Source organism: Coffea arabica, chromosome 11c (genome assembly GCF_036785885.1).
Source record: "Coffea arabica cultivar ET-39 chromosome 11c, Coffea Arabica ET-39 HiFi, whole genome shotgun sequence".
Classification (NCBI taxonomy): Eukaryota; Viridiplantae; Streptophyta; class Magnoliopsida; order Gentianales; family Rubiaceae; genus Coffea; species Coffea arabica.
In genome coordinates this window covers 21,233,123-21,243,715 of record NC_092330.1, presented here as the reverse complement: position 1 = coordinate 21,243,715, position 10,593 = coordinate 21,233,123, and the positions used below count along the sequence as shown (strand labels likewise).

Genomic DNA, 10,593 nt, shown 5'->3' with positions numbered 1-10,593 from the left:
ACCTTCTTTTAGGACCTACCCTTGTAGATAGGCTATTGCACGTTTGACAAATTATGGTTTATTTTGTTCATCAATTCATAATGCCATACCGTTTTAGGCCTACTCTGGCAAATAAAGGGTTCCTTAGGTCACGTTTCATTTCAAATTGCATATTTTATTGTTTTAATAAAATGGCATCATGCATAAACCCTAGAAAGGGAACGCCACGTAGGGAATCCCGTTTTAGGAATAAAGCCAACCCTTTTGTGTCCCATGGGTATTTAACCCTTCAAGGGACTGCACGTTTAAGTTATCGCATAACTGGAGGAATGAGACTCGTAGGTAAGGTAATTGACAAACTACTCTCTTCATTATCAGATGGCTTGCCCTCGCCGCATCTATCAATTGTTAATACCGTCAACTGAGGTTCAACAATGGCCCACCTTCATGTTACCTAGTGAATTGAATCAAGTAGCCCAATTTTTAGGACCAATTGGAGACTTTAAGCAGATCAAATCCAACAATTATTTGGTAGAGGCTTTAGTTCATCTTTGGGACCCCGAGTGTACTGCTTTTAGAATAGGCAATAGGCAAATGACTATAACACTCGAAGAAGTAGCTGGTCTCCTTGGTTTACCCACACGAGGAACTGCCTTGGTGTTTCCATTTGCCTCCGACAAGGCCGAATTTTGTCAAATTATAGGATTGAAAGAGTCCGTGCTACGAGGGTCAGATCAGGGCGTCGCTGTGAATATTCTGTTTGAACGATTTGCGCCACGCGATGGATTCGAGAGGCATGTGACGGATTTTGTGTTCACTTCCAAAGCCGTATGGGAGCGCAAAAGGCTACTAGTATATGGGGTAGTTATGGCTGGGACCTATCTCTTTCCGCGAAAAGATCAAAAGATAGCCTTCAAATCAGCAAAAATTGTGAATGACCTTTTCTTAGGAATTCAGGGTAAGCAATGCTCTATAGTCCCGACTATTCTCGCAGATATTTTCTTAGCTTGTACTGGTTGTCAAAAGGGAGAAAAGTTTTTCCATGGGGCGAACTTGGTTTTATACATATGGGCTACGGAACATTTTAAGAGACAAGCATCAGTTGCCAATAGTTTGCCGGTGGTTGGATATAATTGGGTAATCACACATCCCAAAAGAGTCAACGAGGGAGATCTACCTAAGAACGCATCCGAATGTGTGGATTACTTGGAAACATTGCAAGATTTCAACATTAGGTGGGTATTAGATTGGACGGACTGCTTTGAGCCGATACTTCGCACTAAGGAATCCAAACGTGTTCTCTTGCTGGGAACTCAAGGAATCATCTCATATACCCCGAAAAGATTTCTCAGACAACTAGGTCGCATTCAGGGGCCGCCACCGATTTCCGAGTTTAGTGAAGTCACTATTTTCTTTGATCAGGGGGTATGCCCAAAAGAGATCCCTATGAAGAGTCAAATCACTGAATCTTGGAGAACAATATCCGACGATAGAAGCATTCGTTATCTTCCGGAGCTCAAACAGAAGGGGGTAATGACCGCACCATACGAGGATTGGTTGAAAGATTCCACCACGCAAGGGTTGCAACATGAGCCGTATGAGGAAATTGAGAAGCTGAGAGCCATCATTAAAGCCCAGGACATGGAGGTGGTACAGTTGAAGAAATCCATCGAAGTGCACAAAGGAAAGGCAGAAGAAAACAAGAGGTTATATGAGAAGGAGCGAGAAAGGCGCCAAGAGATGAAGCGGAAATGTGGGGAATTATATGATCAAGCCGAACGTGTCCAGATGCCATATACTAGAGAGAGTAAAGACTCTGTACTAGATAGGCTTAGGAACTTTGGTGATCTTGTACAAAATCGCCTTCGCAATATGATGTAAACAGATGTATTTGGTTTTTGCAATGAATCCCTTCTCACAAAGTGTTTGTCAAATAACAGGTTTGATTAATGGGTCTCATTCCGAAAGTATTGCATCATGCTAGGCCTACCCTTGGCACAAAAAGGGCCCCCCCATAGGACATGCATCCGAATTTTTCGAATAATTACTAACTCATGCCTTTTTCTTTTTCTTTCTTTTTTTGAATAAATTGCAGAAATTCAGTAATCATTGGTTTATCTAAGGGAGTTCTTTCTTCATTTCAGGTAAATTTCAAAATAGCTTTTCGGAAAAGCCCCATTATTACGCGATCCCGAAGTAAAGCCCAAAGGAATCGTGTAGACATGAGTACTCAACCAGAATCATCCGATAAGGCCGTTGCCACTACCCAGCCGGAAGCTGCAAGTCCTGGGGTTCAGTTGACAGAGTTACTCACAAAATTTGGGGAAATGGCGTCAGAAATGGCCGCTCAGAAGAAGTTGATTGACGAGCTCGTTAGTAGCGGAGTGCAACCTGAGCCTGTACCCGCTACACAACCACAATCCGAACCATTTGTTATTCCTCCATTTCAAACCACCTTTGAGGGAACTTTTAACCCGCAATATGCTTTTACTCAAAATCCTCCTTTCTACCCTCCTTATGGTCAAGGATTTCAGCCTCAAAGCGACCCAAACATGCATCAGAACCCACCAGCTTTTTATCAAACCACCGCGGAGCCCGTGGTGCCGGAGCACACTTTTCAAAATAAGCCAGAAATGGGAGAGTCGTCTGCCCAGATTAATATGAAGTTACTTAAACGCTTGGATCGTTTTGATGAATTTATCCGGAAAAGCCAAGGTTTAAGCAAACAAGGGGTGTTGGATTATGATGATTTGTGCCTGTTTCCGAGCGTGCAACTGCCAGTGGGGTTCAAGACCCCTAAATTCAACAAATATGATGGAACAAGTAACCCTAAAACGCACCTGCGCTTGTTTGCTAACAAGTTGGGCAAGCCAGTGGATGACGAGAATTTGCCGTTGAGATTATTTCCAGAAAGCTTAGAAGGGGATGCGCTTGACTGGTATTCCAACCTAAAGCCGGAGGAAGTGAAGACCTGGCTCGATCTGTCCAATGCCTTCATTAGACAATATGAGTATAACTGTGAGCTAGCGCCAACTCGGACTACTCTGGAAGGAACGAAAAGGCGACCATCTGAAGATCATAAGACATATGCCAAGAGATGGAGAAAGATAGCTGCGAAGGTGGAGCCACCGATGACTGAGGATGAAATTATTCGCACATTCATAAAGGCGCATGATCCTCCATATTTCGAAGAAATTTTCCGTATGACTGGTTGTTCTTTTGCTGCAATTGTGAATAAATTGGAAGAGTTTGACGACTTTGTGAGAGCCGGGAAGATTGTCAATGTCTCTGCCCTGAAATCTCAGTTGGATGCTTTACAAGGGCAGGGAAGCAATATGAAGAAGCCGCCGTTCAAAAAGAAAGAGGGGGATGCAACATTTATTTGGAACCAAAACCCTTCACCCAGACCCCGATACCAACACAGCCCAATCTACCAACCCCATTACCCTTACTACTCAAATCCGCATCCTGTATATACTACCAACATCCACCACCCTCGACCTCGCCCAAGCTATCCAAACCCACCTTCAGCCCCTTTTCAAATTTCCCAACCAAATCCACCCCAAAACCGACCTCACCCTCCATATAACCCAAGATTTCCTCCACCAAATAGACCTGTTTACAACCACCCTCAACCTTCTGAACCTTACAACCGACCCCCTGGCCGTACATTTACCAATTTAGGTAGGCCTTTAGACCAATTGTATGATCAGTTAAAGGCCGCCGGGAAAATTGGTACGGTACCCCCTCCTACCTATCCCTATGGCATGCCCGCGTGGTATAATCCACAAGCTGTCTGTGCTTATCATTCTGGGGCCCCCGGACATGCCACCTTTGATTGCAAAGCGCTTAAGCATAAAATCCAAGATATGGTTGAAGCCGGGGAGATTGTAATCCGGAAAAGGGAGGCGCAAGGGCCGAACGTAAATAGGAACCCTTTACCGGAACATGCCAATACCATTGGGGTTATTCTGGATGATACGGAGTATGTGGAACCAGTCAAAGAATTGGCAAGGGAAGCTGAAGTGTTTGGGGTCACAGACCAACCTTTTGTCATAGAACTGCCATTTGAAGAGGACGAGAAACCCTTTATCTTGGATCTCACGCCAGCTGAGAGTGAGTCTTTAGAGCCGGTGGTTATTGAATTCCCGAAGCAGGAGCCTGTCCTGAGCCTGCAACAAGTACCATGGAATTATGATGAACCTGACGTGCAGATTGGGGAAAGGTCAATTGCAAAGAAGGAAGTATCAGTGGTCACAAGATCGGGGAAAATTGCAAGCCCGTTTGAAGCAACCATTCCGATTCAAGCAAATAACTCTGAGCCACCCGCTAAACTAACAATTACCGAGAGAGAAGCCTTAGATTTCCTTAAAAGGCTCCAAAGAAGCGAATACAATGTGATCGAGAAGCTTAGCAAGTCGCCCGCTCAAATATCCATGTTGGATCTACTTTTTTCATCAGATGTGCATAGGGATGCATTGCTCGAAGTACTGACTAAAGCTCAAATTCCTAGAGACATTTCAGTTGATAATTTCTCACACGTAGTTGGGAATGTACTCTTCACCAAGCAAATTACTTTTTCCGACGAGGAGTTGCCGTCGGAAGGCATTGGACATAACAAGGCCCTGTACATAGTTGTGAGGTGCAACGGAAAAATGCTGCCGAAGGTATTAATTGACAATGGATCTGCTCTTAATATATGTCCCTGGAGCACCTTGGAAAAGCTAGGATTGCAAGACGTCAAGTTGAGGCCTTCAGGGACCATAGTCCGAGGTTTTGATGGAGCGCAAAGAGAGCCAATAGGAGAAATTGATTTAGTAGTTGAAATGGGGCCCGCCCAGTTTCAAATAACCTGCCAAGTCATGCATTTTTCTAGTGTTTACAACGTTTTGCTTGGCAGGCCATGGATTCACAAGTCTGGGGCTGTGCCTTCTTCATTGCATCAATTGCTAAAGTTTGTAGTGAATGACAAGCTGATCACTATATTTGCCGAAGAGGATTGCCTTGTAATCACTGATTCTGGGACAAAAGAGGATGGAAGCCGCAATGTCACCATGACTCCCCATAGCACGGCTGATATCGTCTCTGTAAGTTGGATCACAAACGAGGAGCAAGTTCTACCAAAGGCCAGTGTTATGATGGCTAAGGAAATGATCCGAGGAGGTTATGAATTTGACAAGGGACTAGGACGAAATCTGCAAGGAGTTTTGAAGCCAGTGGAGATTATGGAGAAGAAAGATTCATTTGGCTTAGGGTTCCGACCAACTGCTAAGGATATCAAAGAAATGAAGGAACGTAAGAAAGCAGAGAAAGAGGGCAGGCAAAGGGTTTTTGACATTCCACCACTGCGGTATACTTTTCCACGACCAACAGAGGTTATCACATCAGAGGTTAATCCAGTCGACGAAATTGAAGCAAGTTTGGCTCAATTGTTCGTTGGGGCAACATTTGAAGATAGTGTTCCAGGCGAAGCTGAATTTCCTGACATCCCCGAAGGATCAATTCCCAATTGGACAGCCGAGTCCCTGCCCGTTCGGAAGGAGTTTCGGTAAACTAAAAGGGGTTTATCATTCATGTGAATTCATGAAAATACCTTTGCATCTGTAAATAGCCAATGAAGACAATTTTCCTTTTAACTAACGTTTGTGCATGTAAATATTGTTAAGTTTTCGTTTCAATTTGCTTTCAATCAAAGATCTTTATGAAAATGCACAAGTTGTTCTTGTCATGGTTGTGTTGTTTATTCGATTGTTTATATTCATATTGCTTGATTCATTTGTTTGTTGTATGCTTATTTACTTATTATCCCACATTCGTTAATTCTTTCAGATGGCCAAAAATAAAATTATTTGACCCTTTGGATATCACAATTCTGGAATTCAATAACGGCAATCTCTATATCACTCATGACTTGGAGGTCTGTGAATCCGAACTCCAAAGCGAGAGTGATAATGAGGAGGTATTCGATTCTTTTGCAAAGGACCTTGAACAATATGAGGAAAAACCAAAACCGAACCTGGAAGAAACAGAAAAGGTTAACATTGGCACTGAGGATGAAGTTAAGGAGGTGCAAATTAGTATTCATTTAAACGAGAGGCAGAAAAAGGAGATGTTTGAATTTTTGACTATGTTCCAGGATGTATTTGCGTGGTCCTATGATGATATGACTGGCATTTCAACTGATGTGGTGGTGCATAGGTTACCCACGGACCCTTCTTTTCCACCCGTAAAACAAAAACCCAGAAAATTCAAACCAGATATAAGCCTCAAAATAAAAGAGCAAATTGAAAAACAACTCAAAACCAACATTATCATTGTTTCCCATTACCCAATTTGGCTTTCAAATCCTGTCCCTGTTCCAAAAAAGAGTGGAGAGGTAAGAGTTTGTATTGACTATAGAGACCTCAATAAAGCCAGTCCTAAAGATGACTTCCCTCTACCAAACATTCACATTCTCTTAGACAATACGGCCGGACATGAGATTGAAACCTTTTGCGATTGTTTTGCTGGCTACCACCAAATTTTAATGGCAGAGGAGGATAGGGAGAAGACTGCTTTCATTACCCCTTGGGGTACCTTTTGCTACCGAGTCATGCCTTTCGGTTTAAAGAATGCCGGAGCAACATATCAGAGGACCATGACAACCCTATTTCATGATATGATCCACCGAGAAATGGAGGTCTACGTGGATGACATTATAATCAAGTCTAAAAGGGCAGAGGACCACTTGGTTGATCTGAAGAAATTGTTCGAGAGACTACGGAAGTACAATTTGAAGCTAAATCCTGCAAAATGCGCCTTCGGAGCACCTGCGGGTAAGCTGTTGGGTTTCATTGTCAGCAAGAAGGGCATAGAAATAGATCCGGCGAAAATCAAAGCAATTCGAGATATGCCAGTGCCGAAAACTCAGAAGGACGTGAAAAGCTTCTTAGGGAAGATCAATTTCATTGGGAGGTTCATCGGCCAACTAACTGCCACATGCGAGCCGTTGTTCAAATTATTGAGAAAGAATGTGCCGTTGTATTGGAATGAGGAGTGTCAACAGGCTTTTGACAAGATTAAAGATTATTTGTTGCATCCACCAGTTTTAGTGCCGCCCAAACCGGGCCGACCTTTGATTATGTATTTATCTGTACTCGATGGAGCAGTAGGGTGTGTTCTAGGTCAGCACGATGAATCCGGAAGGAAAGAACAAGCCATTTACTATCTAAGCAAGAAGTTCACGCAGTACGAGGCTAATTATTCATTCATTGAGAAAAGCTGCTGTGCATTGGCCTGGGCAGCCCAGAAGTTGAGACACTATCTGTTGAGCCATACCACTTATCTTATTTCCCGGTCTGATCCTTTGAAGTATCTTTTGGAGAAGCCGATGCTGACTGGGCGTTTGGCGAAATGGCAAATAATTCTCTCAGAATTCGATATTGTTTTCACCTCACAAAAGGCGGTCAAGGGGCAAGCTATAGCTGATCATTTGGCGGAAAATCCAAGGGATGATGATTATCAACCACTCCGTACTTATTTCCCTGACGAGAGGGTCCTATTTGTAGGCGCTGCAGATGATATAAGTGAACAAAGTCCTGAATGGAGGCTTTTCTTCGATGGAGCTTCGAATTCTCTCGGAGCTGGAATTGGAGCTGTTTTGGTGTCACCCGAAGGGAAGCATTACCCTGCCGCTGCCAAATTGCAATTCGCTTGCACGAATAACATGGCTGAATATGAAGCTTGCATTTTTGGTCTCAAAATGGCTTTGGAAATGGAAATCAAGGAGTTGATAGTTTTTAGTGATTCAGATTTGCTCGTGAACCAAACTTTGAAGCAGTGGATAACCAAAGATTCAAAAATTCTACCCTACCATTGTAGTCTGCTCACTCTGGCCAAGCAATTTCAAAATTTGGAATTCAGACATCTCCCTCGAGCCCGAAACGCATTTGCTGATGCTTTGGCCACCTTGGCTTCCATGATCCAGTATCCAGATGAATTAAAGATCGAACCAATCCAAGTTCAACTTCAAGACAAGCCTGCCCACTGCTGGGTTGCAAATGAGTCTTTTGACAATGTTCCTTGGTATAGTGATCTTAAGGAGTTTCTTAAAACTGGGTCCTACCCTCTGCATGCTGGTACAAAAGACAAGAATTTTCTGCGTAGAATGGCTTCCAAATTCTTCTTAAATGGAGAAGTGTTATACAAAAGAACCTCAGATTTGAACCTTTTAAGGTGCATTGATGAAGATGAAGCTCAATATATGATGAAAGAAGTGCATAGTGGCGTTTGTGGACCTCACATGAATGGCCATTTGCTAGCGAAGAAAATCATGAGAACCGGATACTTCTGGCTTACTATGGAGCATGATTGTATAGATTTTGTCCGGAGATGTATAAAATGCCAAATGCACGGTGACATTATACGCGCTCCACCCACTGAACTGCATAGCATGACCGCCCCATGGCCCTGTTCAATGTGGGGTATGGACGTGATTGGTACAATCGATCCTCCCGCTTCAAATGGACATCGATTTATATTGGTGGCGATCGAGTACTTTACCAAATGGGTTGAAGCGGAGTCATTCAAACATGTCACGAAGAAGGTAGTGGCCAATTTCCTGAGAGATCACATCATCTGTCGCTTCGGAGTACCCGAAACGCTTATCACGGACAATGCCAAGAATCTGAACAATGACATGGTAGATGGACTATGTGAGCAATTCAAAATCAAACACCGCAATTCTGCCATTTATAGGCCTCAGATGAATGGAGCTGTAGAAGCCGCAAATAAGAATTTGAAGAAAATTATCCGCAAAATGACAGAAAAGCATCGTGATTGGCATGAAAAGTTGCCTTATGCATTGATGGCGTATCGGACTTCTATCAGGACATCAACTGGGGCAACGCCGTATTCACTCATGTATGGGATGGAAGCTGTATTACCAGCTGAGGTTGAAATTCCGTCGCTACGAATCTTCATGGAAGCTAAATTGGAGGAGGCCGATTGGATCAAGCAGCGCCATGAGCAATTGACTTTGATAGATGAGAAGCGATTCAATGCTATCTGTCATGGGCAATGCTATCAAAAACGTGTGGCCCGAGCTTACAACAAAAAGGTCCATCGGCGGGCATTTGAAGAAGGTGATAAGGTACTGAAGCGAATTTTGTCAATGCAAGATGAAGCTAAAGGCAAGTTCGCTCCAAATTGGCAAGGGCCGTTCGTTGTCCAAAAGGTATTACCTGGCGGAGCTCTTATTTTGGCGGAAATGGATGGACGGGTTTTCCCTCAACCCATCAACTCAGATATGTGCAAAAAGTTTTTCATTTGATCATGCAAACTTTCTTTAGAAATTCATGCAAATGGCGAAATGCAAGTCAGGCCATCTTCTTTTACACTAAAAACATTTTATCTCTACTTGTCCCCTTTGAGCCATCAGAATTAACAATTTTCGTTTGATAACCCTTGAGAATTGCAAACCCCACACTGGGGCAAATTTGTTTCGAAAAAAAAAAAAAAAAGAGGAAAAGAAAAAACCCTACACTGGGGCAAATTTAGTTTTCAAAGAAAAGTGCAAAAAGTGAGGAAAATACAATAAAAAATGCAAAGAGGGAAAGTCTGATCAAACTGGGGCAAAATTTTCCTCAGTTTTGGAGTTATTTTCAGAAGAGTGCAATTTTAAGTTATTTCACCCCTCGTATCAAATCTGCTTTCAAGCTTTAACTTTTTTTGAAAAACACCTCACCTGACCTCATTACAAAAGCCTAAAGTCCTGGCTTTCATCACTTGCTGCATTTCTATTAGAAAATTTGTTAATCAACTGGCAGGTGATGTCCGTAATGTCTTCGCCTAATTTTACAAGGGAAGTACATTTTACTGATGCCAGAAATCTTTAATTCATGTTTCTGAGTCGATCATGGTCGAGATATTTCAGTCTTCTTTAGGTGAAAACCCGAAAGGGCACCTCGAAAGAAAAAGAAAAGCGAAAAAGAAGAAAAAAAGGAAAAAAAGAAAAAAAGAAAAAGAGGAAAAAAAAAGGAAAGGAAAAGAGAAAAGAAAAACAACAAAAGCAAAAATAAAAGGGTGGGGGCAACCTTGGTGAAAACCCGAAAGGGCGCCAAGGTAGGTTTTCACAACAGTCAAGCTCGAGAAGGAACAGCTGGTGACCCGGTTCATTGAGGGTTTTCCTCATATTTGTGAAACTTCTGCTAGTATCGGATTCCGAAGCGAAAATATCCGAAGTCTTGAATATGATATTCATTGGCTAAACTTGTATTTTCTGTATAAACACCATTTTACAAAATGTAAATCTCCTGGTTTCTTTAATTCATTTGCCTTCTACTATCTATGGTTGTCTGTATTCTTCTGCATGTTTATCTTTGCCTGACATAGGAAATCATCTTGCATATACATTGATTTTTATATGACTAATTTTCATGCATCATTCTTTTACCATTAAATTCAAATAAATGATAAACCCTAAGGTTTGGGCAAAGATAAGGGATTCAATCATCAGCTACAGGGAGTAACATACAACAAAGCTACCACCTGGATTGGGTGACGTGGCAAATCCGTATTTTATCAGTCTCAGAAATTGAAAGGTTTCAAGTTCGACTAAGGCAGACGCCGCCAAGC

At 42.5% G+C, this 10,593-nt stretch overlaps 1 protein-coding gene across 1 annotated transcript; it reads left to right on the top strand.

Annotated features, from left to right (window-relative positions):
- Window positions 1-3,746: 3,746 nt before the first annotated feature.
- On the top strand, window positions 3,747-8,910 carry LOC140016506 (uncharacterized). The gene is made up of 2 exons (XM_072070038.1): window positions 3,747-5,369; window positions 8,848-8,910. Exons 1-2 carry the CDS (start codon window positions 3,747-3,749, stop codon window positions 8,908-8,910), a joined length of 1,686 nt encoding a protein of 561 aa, XP_071926139.1.
- The last annotated feature ends 1,683 nt before the right edge of the window (window positions 8,911-10,593 follow it).